General features: G+C 39.4%; 1 protein-coding gene across 4 annotated transcripts in view; it reads right to left on the bottom strand.

The window, feature by feature from the left end:
• The window catches only part of LOC137278050 (RCC1-like G exchanging factor-like protein), a 58,036-nt gene extending 49,659 nt beyond the window's left edge, over positions 1-8,377 (bottom strand). For 2 of the 4 annotated variants that reach the window (XM_067810112.1, XM_067810114.1), the window contains exon 1: positions 787-886. In XM_067810112.1, coding sequence (XP_067666213.1) covers positions 787-821 — 35 coding nt within the window. In that variant the 5' untranslated portion in view covers positions 822-886. Of the gene's footprint in view, positions 1-786; positions 887-8,270 lie in introns of those variants that run through there. The other 2 variants (XM_067810115.1, XM_067810113.1) reach the window with 2 other exon arrangements.
• Between the last annotated feature and the right edge of the window lie 8,396 nt (positions 8,378-16,773).

Raw genomic sequence — 16,773 nt, 5'->3', positions numbered from 1 at the left:
CTGGACACGTATTTGAATGTCACTAGATAAAGGTTGCAGTTCAGAATGTTGTACTTTTTATACAATTCATTAAATTTGCAGCATTTATACAGTCAAGTCTCGTTAATCTGACCCCCCGTTTATCTGACAACTGGTGTTATCTGAAGGTTTTGTTGAAACAAATTGAATAAACGCAACTTAGTTTCATTTATTTAGTTAAATCCTTGTTAATCCGACAGTTTGCTGTGCAACTGACAATGTTGGATTAACGAGACTTCACTGTATTATTGTCTTGTCTGACCTGTCACTCAACAGTGTCCCAGCTATATGAGGATAGTCAGGACATCATTCATTTGGGACCTAACAAACATGAGCATCCATTTACACACTTGGGAAATGATAACTTGCATTAACCAAATCAGCGAGTCGGACTACTTCATCCCATCTTGATGGTGATATACGGTCCTCTGCATAAGCCACGAATCAGCTGCAGTAAAGAAACACTGGGTGCCGACAGTCCTTGGATGAGTGACCACATTTGACAGTTTGACTCCTGAAAGTTTCTTCGACTTTGTTCCTGCCCCACACAAAGCACACGACACATGTGGTCTCACCTTAGGCAAGTGAGTTTATTTAAAATTGCCTCTGTTCACCCAGCAGAAAGTGGGTACCTGGCGGAATAAGTCATGTAACTATAACCTTCCAGCGCCTAACAGGCAGCTTGGGTTATCTGGGGTAATAATGTTAGCACTTTGAGCACGCACAAGTGTACGGGAAAGACATGTTAAATATGGCCATTATTATTACCTGAAGATAAGAATCTTCTGATGTGAGTCAAACATTACCCGGCTCTTAACAGGTTTACTTATTTGGCTGAGGTAATTACAAATTTAGGATTCTCGAAAATCTGAAATAGAAATTTTGTTTTTAAATGAGATAAAAAAATAATAATATTGGTGATGAGATATCCACTCCAGCCACAATGTTCTATGGAGTGCCACAACGATCAGTGTTGGTCCAATACTTTATGCAACACCTCAAGGTCAGTGTATTGAAGAACAACTTTAAGCCAACACCAATCAGTCAATCGGAAGAGAAACATGCAATGGAACAGTGCATTGCTGACATCAGTACTTGGATGAAAAAAAAAGAGAGCTGCAACTCAATTAAGACAAAACGGAGGTGATTTTGTTCAGACCTCCATCCGAATTAGGGAAATGTATCACCGGTCTATTGGGTCAGCAGACATCACCTTCCGGTCATCTGTCAACAACCTTGGTGTGTACCTTGACTCCTTGCTATTGATGGAAGACCATGTGAGTCACTGCTGCAGGGTCAGTAATGACCGCCCTAGGGTCATCAGTGCCATCAAACATCTGCTGACGAGAGATGCAGCTCCCTCCCTTGTGACTATTGCAAAACTTTACTCTTTGTTATCTCCAGTCAAACAGATGGGACGTCTGCTGCACATCCAGATCTTATGATGCCAGATTGCTCACTCGTATGAGCATAAAGGCACACATCACACCAGTGCTCATCTCACTTCACTGGCTCTGCATCCCTGAGTGAATCATATTCCATATACTCTCTCTCACTTACCAAGCTGTCCATAGGACTGGACCTGCCTGATCTGACTGTCCCACATGTCGCTTCAAGAGCTCTGTGCTCCAGTCAATAATACCTCCTTCAGGTGCCTGACACCAAACTTTCAGATCCTTATCTATCTCAGCCACTACTCTATGGAACTCTCTACAAGAATCACTGTAGCTGATTCCATCTCTACAAACTTTAAAATCCAGTCTTAAAACATACATTTTCATGCAGTATGCCTAAGAACTCAATCTGCCTCTGTTACCATTGTTTTGAGGCAATTTGCATACCTTTATGCCATGGAATAGGGCTGCAACGAATACACTGTGTTGTGAATATGATATGTATCATGAACATTGGGTAACGAATACGAATAATTATTCACGAATACAATATTCTAGTTAAGTGACTGATGGACAATATGGAACCCCATGTTGACTGTTAATCTGTCATAGTAATAACTAGTGATCTGACATGACACTCAAATTTGGCATGTCAATGATTTTGTCATACACTGATAGTTATAGACCAAAGTGCCATGTGCAGCCATTGCAAACTAAAATGACTTACACTGCTGCCATGCTAGTACATAGTCCAGTCTTGTACATCTCACTTTAACAAGGGCTCAGGTAAAACATGCCCAGATAAAACATTGTCAATACTCATTTATTCTGTATCTGCCTCCACTACCACATAGGGACAGGCATAGACTAACGCTTACTCTCTGAATATACATAATTTTGATAGTAAACAATAACACCATTTAAACTGAATGGGAGACCCACAGAGATGTGATATTCAGAACCTGAGGGAATCTAGACTTCATTCAGAGCTATAGCAATGCAGGGTGGGCTAGGCAGAGGTAATAATGTCTTTCTGGAACTGTGAGACAGACTAAGTCAGGCAGGTCTATCTGGTTTGTCACAAGATATTTATTAAAAATTGTGAATGTGTGAGTCTAACCTGACACAGTGTACGACAGCTCTAGTGACCACAAACACATTCTGGAGTGCTTTTCATCAATTATGCCTGACCCATAGACAAATTAGCAATATGTACACGCGTTCCTAATGTTGACATTATGTTTGTCAGGGCATGTGTCATAAATGTTAATTAACAACACAAACCCAAGATCAGTCTTTTAATAAGTGGAATAAAGTCTAGTGACTGTAACCCTCTAGCGCCTAAAAGGCAGTTTGGGTTGTGCGGGCTAATAATGCCCGATTGACTGACCGTTTCGAGTGTGCATTGTGCATGTTAAACGTATTACATGTATTATTATTAGAAGGTCATGGTTCAGTTATGTGATGACATATCTAACATGAAGGGATATTGTATGACATAGATATGCAGCCTTCAACGTAATTCACATGTCCTGAGCCTGAATCTATTAAAGTTATGTTTCTAATAACAATTCATATGATAACATTACAATGTAACGAAAATTATTCTTAGAGTCAAGTTCAGGCTATTAGATGCAAACATTATCCAGCCCCTCCTGGATACTGCGGCAAATTTTTTTATGAATTCTGCAGCAAATTTAAGCAAATTCTGCACCTCACTTTGCAATATTCTGCAAAGCATTCTGTGGCTAAAACATTTAGAAAAAACAACAAAAACATTTTACAGAACTTCATAGTTTAATACTCAAACACAGATATAAAGTTAAGTCGACAGTACACATAACATCTTAAGTGACAAAGCACCCACACCTTTTCCTGTGTTTGAGAATTAAACACTCTCTGAAAGTTATTTCTCTCCCTCTCAATTGTAACTTTGATTCCGATGAACAACTTCCGGTTTCATGCAGACAATTTTATACCTAAAAGAAATCTGAAAGAATTTCAATTTTCAAAATGATGGATTTTGAGAATGTAAATGCAGTGTCAAATTCATCTGATATTATTTGAAAAATGCCTAACACTTGCTTTATTAATAAACTCCTAACACTTGCTTTATTAATAAACTATCTTTCATGATTATTTTGAAAATGTTATCAAAATAAAATATGTCAGTCCTTTTTATGTGTAAGCAGTCCTACTTTTGACATTATCTCTACTTTTCATTCCGGCTAACAGTCAGTTTTCACTTTTAAAATAAGCAAATTCCGCTGCAGAAAAGTGGCAAATTCTGCACGCAAATGCGTTTTCCGTGGACGAGACGTTTTTCTGCTTGGCAAGGTAAATTCCGCGATTTTTTCTGCAACCATGGAATCATGGAATCCAGGAGGGACTGGTTATCTGAGTAGACAATTTTTTCTGCCCCGTATTTCCTTTTGTTTGGTGTTTGAAAACAGACTGAACATGCTGATAGTGGGTATAAAGGTTCTACTGGTACTAGCATGTATTTTTTTGTAAACTAGTCTAACTTATGGAATCACAGATAAGGTGAGACAAAATAGGGTTAAATGTTGTGAAAAGATTATTGCAGTAAAACAGTCATATGCTTGCATACCTTAATCTCTTAAGTCCTTGCATCACTGTCTCCGTGTGAAACACTGAGTTACAAAAATTGAAACTACTTTCAACTGATAACAAAATATGTATTTGAATACTGATGGATGAACAATAAGATTTTGCAAGTCATAGCTTATAACATAACAATTTCCTCCTCGGAAGTGAGGTAGGTGTCAATATAATACTATTACATGTACAGTATTATTGCTACTTCGACCACAACCTCGCTTCCGAGTAAGAAATGGTTATGTTACACGTGGTGGCACACAAAATTCAATTAATCATCCATCATTTACAAAAACTTGTAAGCAGTTTTGATTTTTTAACTCGATGACAACAAATGTAAATAGCATTTTCTATATTGAAAGCAAGTTGGGGGTTGAGCCATCCATTTCATTATATACTATAGGCTTCCACAACACTCGCTTCACAAGCCTAACATATTTAGCACGAACTGAGGGGTCTGGTGGAAATCTGTGCATGGTGACACCATCACACGACCCCTAGGAGCAATTGACGGCAACACAATGATTCAGCATTGGCTTTGTTGACATCGAGAAATCAACAGCTTGATGAGCATGTTACACATTTCATATACCACTAACTGCAAGTCTTTCCTCACATTATGTCACTTCTGCTGCCCTGCAGTGCTCTGGCAACAGTTACATAACCTGTCTGTGGTTTCATTGGTGAGCGAGAGTGAAGCAAATGATTTTTGGCAAACATTTAATTGCTCGGTATTAACTGACCACAAAGTTTCTTAACAATGAATTAGGTAGTCCGACAAAGACTGGCAACAAATCTTTCATATTTTATGGTTTAAAGGGGAAAAAACCCCCAAAAGTTTATTTGCTTCTTAACATCTTATTGACAATGCCAACTGGCAGGTACTGTACAAGGTGGTCAGTCATGACCTCGCACACATTTAAAAAATCTATACCTATTTCTACCTGCATGTGCTTTGTGTTCAGAATGGAATGAGCAACTGGTGTTTTATGCAACAGTCGGCAATTTTCATCTGTATGTGGGTGAGGCAAAGAGGTTGTTTACACAATGACAGCATGTCCAAGGCTCCATGCCTCTGGGTGGATTCAAGAAATGTTTTGTATTAATGACATCAAGTTCCAACCAAGCAAGACTCTAAGGACAGGTTTTGAAATAGAATCTCCACAAAAGAAAGAGAAGCATGAGAAAAGTGTTGGTGACAAAGATTCAAATGTTCTCCTTGCAGTGATGATCACCAAATAATCCTCCTTTCAAGGTCATGTGCAATGTAAAATACAACTTTGCAGATTCTGATACCTTTCGGTATGCACTAACCTCAACAAATCATCAAAAATGCCAATTCAACCTATAAACTTGAAAAAAAAAACATGTTGAAAAAAAAGTTCGCGAAATCGGAGTTCAAACGATTCACTAAATTTCCCTCACTGCTGGGGGAAAAAGTGGTTTCAACAGCTGTGCTGCGCTGCGCCCAGAACGCATGCGCAGTGAATAGGTTCGCGGAGCTTGAAACAGTATGCTTGCCTGGAGTATGAGGTCGTGAGCAGTAGTCTAATCTTGGTTGTGTACACAAACAAGTAAATGATATACTCGTTACATAAAACAAATTGTTGATTGTGGTAAGCAGCCTCTGTCACAGGGAAAGCTCAATGTCTGGTTTACTGACACCTATATGTCTGCGTGCCTGCCAACGACAGTATGCAATACACAGCTTCAATCATTGACCACATGCAATTTGAACTCGACACCTGTCAGGCTATACGACATAAACAAAATAACTTGATTTATGACTTGTGCACCTGAGTCCTGTCTCTGCCACATTATGCAATTAGACAAGTGTGATACTTGTACACATGACACGTCTTTATGTCTGTGGGTGGCAAACAAAGGGAAACTGATGGAAACTGGTGCAAACTCTTGTCAGTTTCAGGTCCTGCTTTGTACTTGGACAATGACAGCTTCCAGCTGCACAGGAGTTCACCAGCTCTACGGAGATGATTTTTGATTGGATCAAACACAAATTCAGAGAACATGCATCTACAAAACCCAACATCTCTATATACATTCTTTATGGATAACGACTTCTTCTAGTGTTTATGATTTTGTTTGACAACGATATATGAATCCATACTGAAACGATGCATCAAGTATAATAAAAGACGTTGCTATCCATAAAGAATCTTACTTTCTTGTGACTAGCCATACTTCTAAAATGCTCATGAAACAGATCATCTTTCTGTACACACAATGAACCCTCAGCCTATCAGCAAATGAACCGGCCAATTGGAAGCCGTCGTTACACTTGAGTGTACCCACACCCGCTATGACTGGGTTTGGTCTCCCAAAGGCTTCATTTCGAGGGAACTAAGCCCAAGTACAAAATATTGCACGTTTGAATCGCGATTGTATGCTTATAATTTTGTTTATTTATTTTTTCACAAGCAGCAATGTATATTATATGTCATGAATAATTGATAATTGTATTTTAATTATGTTTGATTTTTTGGTTGCATGTGAGCTTTAATATAGCCTCATGTTTTAAGTGATGATGGCTATATTTCCTCTTGATATGTGACATATCTTAACTGAACATTCAGTGCAATGTACACAAATTACCAAAAATATGTAAAAATTAAAACAAATTAGGAGTTATTCTCATTTATAGCCATATGAACATGATGGAAACATCATAATAATTTATTTGTTTCATCATGCTTATGACATTTCTCTTCAACAACTTATGCCAACTCTGAGCAAAAATGGGTACTTACCATACCTTGTCTTTAGTAATTTGAGTACACTGATAACATTTGACAGTCACCACATAAATTCAGAAACCAAAATGTTTCATTTACATATCACCGCGAAGTCTAAGAATTAGGTTCTTTAATTGCATCACCCAGGTTTGACATTGCTGTAAGAACTTTACTAATTCTCACAACTGACTCCTGCAAACATTTAGTTCATATGAATAAACTCGTATTCCAGCCAAGGCCTAATTCGAGAACACCTTGGTATAGTGCGAAGTCGTCTAGTTATATGCTGGGGCTAGAGTGCAGTTTACCGGGCGCGCGACCCGGGACTGCTGAGCGTTCGCTAATGAGCGCGCTATAGCTATAGCTACTGAACTGTCTCACTTTACCGCGATGCACTTTACATCGGTAAAGTGCACTACTCCCGCTGGGGCTGGGGCTAGAGTGCAGTTTACCGGGCGCGCGACCCGGGACTGCTGAGCGTTCGCTAATGAGCGCGCTATAGCTATAGCTACTGAACTGTCTCACTTTACCGCGCTGATGTATCCTTAGGGTTAGGGACCCCCCTTCTAGATCCTTAGGGTTAGGGACCCCCCTTCTAGATCCTTAGGGTTAGGGACCCCCGCTTCTAGATCCTTAGGGTTAGGGTCCCCCGCTTCTAGATCCTTAGGGTTAGGGTCCCCCGCTTCTAGATCCTTAGGGTTAGGGACACCCCCCTTCTAGATCCTTAGGGTTAGGGATCCCCCCTTCTAGGTCCTTAGGGTTAGGGACCCCCCTTCTAGATCTTTAGGGTTAGGGACCCCCCCTTCTAGATCCTTAGGGTTAGTGAGTAAAGGTTAGGGTTGGCAAACCTTAGATGCGATTATATCCATCCACGAATCGAAAGTCAAACGATAAACGTCATCATATATCATAGCTTCGCTGGATTGGCTGCACAACATCTTGAAAACAATGCCTAGGTGTGGCTTCTCGCTTTGATGAATGGGTAGGCGGGGCCTAGCTCTGCGCATGCGCAGTAAATGAAAACAAACCATAATAACTTGTTTTCATTCACTGCGCATGCGCAGAGCTAGTGGGGTAATGACCCGTTAAACGAGCACTAACAAACTGTGATCGCACCGGTGGTCCCGAGGTAGCGTGTCCGCTAATCAGTCTAATTAGAATCCCACGACCCCTGCTGAGAGCGTTCGAGCCCCGCCAGCACAGCGAAAACAATCGGAAAAAGCGCGCCCGGTAAAGTGCACTACTCCCTATGCTGGACTAGCAAACATTATGTGATTATGCATATGGCTCTACAAGAACTTTTAGTATCCAAACAGCATCATCCATCCCCAATACACAGTCCAGCCGATAGCCAGCAAGATACACTCAATGTTCACTTCACGTCGGTGCATTAAAACGCAGTTGCCATCTATTAAACACAAAATACAAGTGAATATGTTGACGTGATCTTTAGTTAATGTGGACAGAATTCAAAATCATGACATACCTCAGTTTTTATACACTAATGAACATGACTGACGACATGTGTTGACCTTTTCATCCACATGTACATGGGGGCTGACATCTTGGATTTAATTAAAAAGACGACATGGCGAAAAACGTGAAGGTATCATAAAGTTTTTGAAAGAATAAAATTGGTTTTCAGCTACACTATATTTCCTTTTGAAATCAATACAAATATTTTTATGACACCAAAATGAATAATAAGCATTCGACTCGACGTGCTCTTCATGATTGTATTAATAATATTTCGCTTTGTATAATCATGTCTCGTTTGCCTTTTATAACATACTAAGCTAGTTCTTGATTTTCTCTGCGCAATGTGTGCTTCACGAAAGCATACCATGAGACGGGTCCCAGCTTCATAATGTGCATCCATACCATAAGCTGAGCCCTGTCTAGCATATCGCATATTGCTAAGGCGAACGTTAGCGCACGCAAAGGGGGCTGGGGACCAGCTTACCCGTACTGTTGTACTGTGTTCCGTCTCTGTCTTGAGACATGTATTTACAAAGAACTTGTGAAAATGTTGTTAGTATGTAAAATAGGAACCACTCGTTGCTGTTTTTGTTATGACTGTATCCATGTTGGAGTCAGCAATTTATGTATGCTACTGCGGTGAAATTCTGGTTCGGCTGAGAAAGTTTATATTTATGGAGACAAATGCTAAATTTATATTTGTTTGATGTGAAAAACCATATAGAAGTATTTGACTGTCTAAGAATGGACAGTTACATACACTACTGTCAGCCAAAGTATCTTCAGCTCTCGCCACCCTGTGAAGGAGACTGTCATGCACTATGTGGAAGGTCGCATTTTGATGTACATTAATTTGTACTGGATAGGGTTTGTCTTGATATCGACTGGTGGCATAGGGGTCACAAATCAATCAGGAGCAGTTGGCAACACTGGGCGCGGGGTTCTCGGATGGTTCACCGTCTTTGACAGGTTGACTCTTGAAAGTTTAGGACTTCATTCCTGCCCCAGAACGAAGCACGTGCGAAGCACGTACATGTTCAAAATTGCCTAGCAGAAAAAACATTCGTAACTACTCGTGTCATTCCGCAAAGCCTTCTTGTAGGTCACGGAAAGAGACGGGTAATTACGAATGCAGAAAAACGGGTACCCCGTGGAATAAAGTCATGTGTCTGTAACCCTCTAGCGCCTAAAAGGCAGTTTGGGTTGTCCGGGCTAATAATGCCTGATTGTCTGACCGCTTCGAATGTGCATGTTGGATGACAAATGTATTACATGTATTATTATTAGGAAGTCGTGGTTCAGTTATGTGATGGCCTACCAAATATGAAGGGATATTGTATTGCGGGTACTTGTTGTTACGGTGACCTACACTCATTTCGAAAGGAATAATGTTGAGGATTTGCCGCCTTGGAGTCACTATATAGTGTGTTAAATTGGGTACTCTTCCTATGAACTATAGCTCCACGTCTTTAAACTCTGCATAACTGTGTACTTGTACAAGCTACCTTACACACGCACCTTTCACCTTTTAGAATTGAGTTTACAACATAAAACCCCATTAGCCCCATGATGTAATTTATTCGTCAGTTATGTACACAGAGGGTGTCTACAACGGGCTGTGATTAACACCTGTGATTTATGGATCGTTAGTTTAAACAATGTTAAATGCTGCATACATCGTTAATACCTGAACACATAAGACTTGTTGATATAACATTACTGATAAATTTGACATAGGTGCCACATCAGTCAGAGTATAATCATAATGAAGACACTGGGATTTTTATCAACGTTTGTGGCTCGTATTACATTGCTAGGGGAATTCTGAATAGCAGGGTCAGAGGCCCGATTCTTACTTAAAGTCAAATGATGTTAATAAACTCTGGTGTGATATAGTATAGCTCGGTTATAAAGACCACACCGTATATGACATATAGTTATAAGCACTTGACTAAAATGTACAGCATGTCCCATGGGAAGACCAATTCGTAAAACCCACCGCCTGCTTGTTGTAGGAGTATTCGGTCTGTACTTGATCGAGGCTGGACAGACGACCCTGTGATTGATATCACGAGCATGGACGGGTACAAGTGGGATTCGATGACATGGGTGAACTGAGTCATCGAGTCTGACCACTCAATCCTATATTACGTCATGCATGTGTTGCTGAATAACAACTCTAACCTGGATCTTAATAAGAAATGTACTGGGTATTCAGTGATAGGCGTAATTCTTTCACTTCGCATGGTCCATTACGACTGGGGCACAGCTTACAAACAATCCAGAACTGATCAATAGCTAGGCTAGGTACAGAAATTTCTGAGACTCTGTATCCATACTATTTCATTTTCAGATGTTTAAAGCAATTGTCGGAACTGTATTACCTTTCTAAAGGACACTCCTACCATCAATCGATGCCACAGCTGGTTGATGATCGATCAGCATAAGAATGCAGGTGGCTATTTCACTAACTCCTGACTTGGGTCAGGTGGCTGGGCAATGGTCGGCTAAGAACTAGTCTCTGAAATGAACATATTTTACAGAAAAGAGCTCGTAGTAGAAATAATAATAATATCATTAAAAAGCCCTGAGACTCTCTTGATTTTTCAGAAGCTGAAGCTGTGGAAATCTTGCCACATTTTCTAGACTTGCATGGACTTTCTTGGATATATTTGCTTCAACGTCTGTATGGCAGACTAGGGCGATGGGTATGGGGTATGGGGTATGGGGTATGGGGTATGGGGTATGGACCTCTTTACACAAATAAGGCATCATCGCCAAGACTGTCTAAAGTCAATGTCACAAAACGATCATCGTTGCGAAGAGATCACTATGTGCAAGCGGGCTCTTCTAGACTATAGGCTGACAGCCTTTTTCTGGGTGTGACCGATGTTCAGTCAGGCACATGTACACCGAAAATAAATACTAGTAGTCATGCTAACTCTCCACTGTACAATGTTCTAATATGTCGATAGTACATTAAACGTCAATTATAACGAACTGAATGGGACTGCTAGTTTTAGTTCGTTACAGTCTAACTAAGTCTCAGTATTATTCGTTACTCTCCTACATTGGTCAAAGGTTACCTGACGCGACCGCCTACTAGGGTTTATGAGACTCAGTAGAAGAGATCTAACGAATAATACTAAGTTTACTTAGACTGTGTTCGCTAGGGACCGTTCATAATTTATGGCTAGGGGGTGATGATGATTATTATGGAGCTGAATATATAATGTGGTACAGATATTGCACATATATATTTGATGAACATGTTGCTGCTTAAACTGTGATTTGTCGAATTTATATATATTATATGTGATGTATGTATTCTACGATATTGCAACATTTTTTATGGTAATTTTCATTACTTTAAAAAGATAAAAAAGAAACCACCAAGGATGATCCCCAAAGTCTCATCCTTTACTCGATTTATTATCGTTGTCTCTATAATTTCAGCAACTTTCTGTTTCTGCAAGTATATTTTACCTAATGTAATTTTGTTGTGTTTATTGTAATTATTTTCATATCTCGATATAGTTATACTCTGGTGAAGTAAATAATTAACAGTTAATATGTGGACAGGTTTAAGTGAGCCAAGATATATTTTTTTCAAAGTAATTTCATAGAAACTTACATTGTATCTCACTCCATTTGCTGAGGCGGAAACATCTTTCATTCTTCACATACTTCTGTAACAGCCTTATCGTCATCAATAAAATCAGAATTACTTTTTCCAATCGTGCGAAAGCGCAGAGAAGATACATTGCCCAGTCGACTGTTTAAGCTGAGCCGAAGAAGTGTCGTGTGCAAACTGCTGTGTGGCTTCCGGTATTTTCGACCAGTTGGGCAACAGGGACATCTGAGATAGTTGGGTAAGCTTTGGAATAAGTGAATTTTTAAAAATTCATTATTATCAAATCGTTAACTTCACTGTGTGACATACAGTACAATAATCCTGACATATGTTACAATAGGTTTGCCAAAGATTGTATTTATTATTTAAACCGTGGATGCATAAATGGTTGGACATGCCGTTTAGGCTTGTTATTTATCGCTAAATGTCACTGACGTACTCACCAAACGACGCGAGAGGAGATGATCAAACTACTTGCGCGTTAATTTTATGATCAGATATAGAATAATTTATGTCTAACATACGAACCACCTTTACAAATCCCACGGCATTATTGTTCTCGCTGTGGAGTATTATAAAGACATGGCCTCCCTAACGATATCTCCAATAGCTGGAAAACCGCGGGGTCGAACAATACAATTAGGATACACGACTCGCGATAATAAAGTCATTTTTCTTACTTTCAAATGAGTGAAATCGTTGTTATTGTTTGAAGCAACATTTAATTTTAATTCTGCCGAACTTAGTATTTTTTTGTGACAATTTTGTGTGACTGCAAGACGTAAAATATAAAATGTCAACTATAGTTTGTAAATAAAGTCTATTTTATGACTATAACATGTATTATGATAGTGTATGGTCATATAGATGTAAAGGATAAACAAGCCTTATTATGTTAGACTGAAAGTTCACAATACCACCCTTTGCATGACACTAAGGGGTAACAATAAGAAATTGATGTAAGCATTATATTTGTCTGATAAATGATTTGTTTAATATTTTGGAAACTAACTGTATGGGCACAGATACTACTTTTCAGGTAGATACTGTAAAAATAAAGAAATCAAAAAGTCAAGGCAACATTTTAGGTAGCCAAACCTATTTGCAATCATGTTCAAAAATAGTAAAAGCATTTAAGTAAAATTGAGTCCTGTATTTGAGGGTCCCTGGAACTCATGCTCTTTAGTTTCATGGGTCCTGGACAACAAAATGCAGGTCCCAGAAACTTAAATATGAATATTAATGCTGTTATTGTATTGTGTATTAAGATCATAACATTTATTATTACAGTGTTTAAATTGCAAATGATTTCATAACCCATCTAGTAGCAAACTCGGTCATAACTTTCGTAGCTTGATTGGAATTTATACAAGAAGTATTTGGAATATTTCTGCATCCCTGTGGACTGCGCTAATACCTTTGTTGCATACATTGTCAATTTTTAAGTGTATAGGATGCAGGAATTCACTTCCTGTAAATCCCTCATTAGTGTTGGTGTTTAAAATCAGCCACACATACTTCAGTATCATTTCTTGGTTTAATTTTTTTTTCATAACCAGTTTTGAGTTACAGTGATTTTACGTATACCATTTGGATGGTTCCTACATCTCTGTTGCTCTGATTGGCTCATAGTTATGTCATGCCAGCATTTTCAGTCCTTCTGATTTTTTTCTCTATAATGTAGTCTCATTGTTTTTTACCATAACCATCATGGTGATGGCAAGAAAAGGAGAATGGTCTGCACACATTGAAGAGGTGGTAAACTGAGTGCATGATGTACAGTTGCATTATTTGGAGTACCATGAGCTTTGCTGTCCTGAAGCAAATGCATCTATGTTGACAAAGACAATATGGACAGTTATACAAGTTCTTCTGCACTCTGAAAAATTGTCAGTAGAGTAGAGGATGTAGCAACCGTTAGTCAAATTACATATTTCTGAGAAGAATGTCAGTCTGTCATATAGCCCCAGAAAGATGATTGGCTGACAATGAGCTCTAGATGATGTTCATGCATAATATAGGTGTGAGTGTCACAAAGTCAGTTTGTATGAAAAGAAGACATGTTTTCTTATATTGATTTTGTTAGTTAAGATTATATAGATATTTTTTGTATGATTTTGTGATCTCCTTAAAAATCATTTGTTCTGTCTCTTGTCTCTCTGAAATTTCAAACATTTAAGATGATACAAAGGCTGCAAAGTGCAGTCAAGTACACTATGTGGCGAATAATTAAGATATGTTTTGCAAATATTTAGTAATAGATGCAAATATTTATTTATGAATACTTCAAGGTATAATCAAAGAAATAAAATAACACAATTGTCATGTAATTACTTATCTTGAAATATCTCCGTGAAAACTAAAGGCAATGCATCAGAAGCACGTCAACTTATTGAAACACTATTTTAAGTATTCATACATATTCGATTCTAGTGAATGAATTGAATTCATGAAAGGGTATGGTTCGAGTCATCAGACATGAGGGTGAATCATACTTGGTAACATGGGTGAGAAGCTGCTTGAACCTTGGTATTATATACTCCTAAAACAAATAGTAGGGGAACTGTACTTTCCATGTATGATTGTCGAAATTGGGATATATATGGGATTGAATCGATGTTGATACAATAATAATGAATGTTTTGAGAATGCATCACCACATGGATTTCATTCAAAGCAAATCTGTTTGTTCAGTTATCCTCCTTGTTAGGTGACAGGAGTATGACATGAAAATTTCAGGTGTACAGTTTTCAGTCAGTAGTGTGTGATTTGACCCTGAAAACCCTGAGGCGAGAAAATTATTGGAAAAAATGGTCTACAGTGATCTATCGACCTGCCTGAAAAACGTCAAGATTCATAATGACACCCCATGCACATGTAGGAGGAGATTCATAATGACACCCCATGCATGTGTAGGAGGAGATTCATAATGACACCCCATGCACGTGTAGGAGGAGATTCATAATGACACCCCATGCACGTGTAGGAGGCTACTACTGCTAGACACATATTAGATGATCCTGCGCAATAAACACATTTGTAAGAAGAGAGGCGGTACAACGAATTGGGCAAGTACACTTGGCTGCTACAGGTAGCTTGACGATTATGCACGTGCAATACATGCTAACCGTGACATGAAATCAACATCGCATATTCCTTCAAATGATAAGACTGCAATTTCAGGCATAAGATACTGATATTCCATGCTAACCTTGAGTTAAGATGAAGACAAATAGATGATTGGGGCATTGACAAGCATTTTAGATATTCAACAATTTTGTAAAAAAAACCCCAGGAAAATGTCATTTGCTTCGTGAAATGGATCTGTGGTCCTAAACATATTTGCTCAGTATATTGTGTTGATTCAATTCATTGGGATTGTACCTGTTCCCAAATGGAGTGTGCTATAACAATTCATGCGTGAAACGCACGGGGAAAATGAACTTCTCGATATTTATCAGACAACCTGTCTCTCTCTTGTTTCAAGTGGATCGTTCTGTGGGGCGTTCCCATGTATGCAAATTGGGGTCATTTGTCAGGTCGTGGATCATCTTATATGTGTTTACCAGTACATTGTGCACAGGCTTCCCATGTATTGTGTTTGTGAGTGGTGATAACGTGAAATGATGCTGCATGCAAAAGATGAAAGTCATTGTAACATTACTCAATGGGTTGTCTTTCTACCAGACTTCAAAGTTCAGGTTCCCCTACTTTTTTTTTGAAGATTATAGATGGTCTGTGTTTGATGCTTCACGTTCCATGGCTCTGTCATGGGACTTGGAAGATTCATTTAGTTGTAACAGATAATCTGTAATTTCTCACAGTTTGTTGGCTACTGTGCAATCACAGCCAGTACAGACTGTCAGCCTTTGTAGGTTGAACGTGGATGCCATTGAAAGAACACTTTTCTTGTTTGGCAAATAAAGCATATATATAGAATAGATCCTCAGCATCCTATGCTTGTCTTGTGAAGTGATTTACCAGATCAGATGTGTGGTGATTTGGTTGGTACTGATAGCATTGTTATACCAACACTGGATGGTTTTTAATGTGGCAAGCAAATGATCTGACAGCTAGATGACTGATGATTACTCAAGGCCAAATCAACCTGAACTTAGTGTATATAAAAAAGTGTATATTTTCAGATATTAGTTTGATTTCTTTTTTGAAATTTGTCATTATAACATTTTAGGCACAGTCAGTTTGAGGAACTATGGCTCGTGGTCAACAGAAAATTCAGTCTCAGCAGAGGAATGCCAAGAAGCTTCAGGATGCCAAGAAGGGTGGCCATGATCAGAAGAAAGCTGCTTTGAAAGCACTGGTGCACACATGCACCGTGTGTAAGGTGGGTGGTACTGGAGGTGGTGCACACATGCACCGTGTATAAGGTGGTTGGTACTGGAGGTGGTGCACACATGCACCGTGTGTAAGATGGGCGGTAGTGCAGGTGGTGCACACATGCACTGTGTATAAGGTGGTTGGTACTGCAGGTGGTGCACACATGCACTGTGTGTAAGGTGGGCGGTAGTGCAGGTGGTGCACACATGCACTGTGTGTAAGGTGGGCGGTAGTGCAGGTGGTGCACACATGCACTGTGTATAAGGTGGTTGGTACTGCAGGTGGTGCACACATGCACCATGGGTGGTACTGCAGGTGGTGCACGCATGCACCGTGTGTAAGGTGGGTGGTACTGCAGGTGGTGCACACATGCACCGTGTGTAAGGTGGGTGGTACTGCAGGTGGTGCACACATGCACCATGTATAAGGTGGGTGGTACTGGAGGTGGTGCATACATGCACCGTGTATAAGGTGGTTGGTACTGCAGGTGGTGCACACATGCACTGTGTGTAAGGTGGGCGGTAGTGCAGGTGGTGCA

This window comes from Haliotis asinina, chromosome 3 (assembly GCF_037392515.1).
Source record: "Haliotis asinina isolate JCU_RB_2024 chromosome 3, JCU_Hal_asi_v2, whole genome shotgun sequence".
In the NCBI taxonomy this organism is placed as follows: Eukaryota; Metazoa; Mollusca; class Gastropoda; order Lepetellida; family Haliotidae; genus Haliotis; species Haliotis asinina.
The sequence above is the reverse complement of the archived record's forward strand: the minus strand, read 5'-3'. Positions and strand labels throughout refer to the sequence as shown.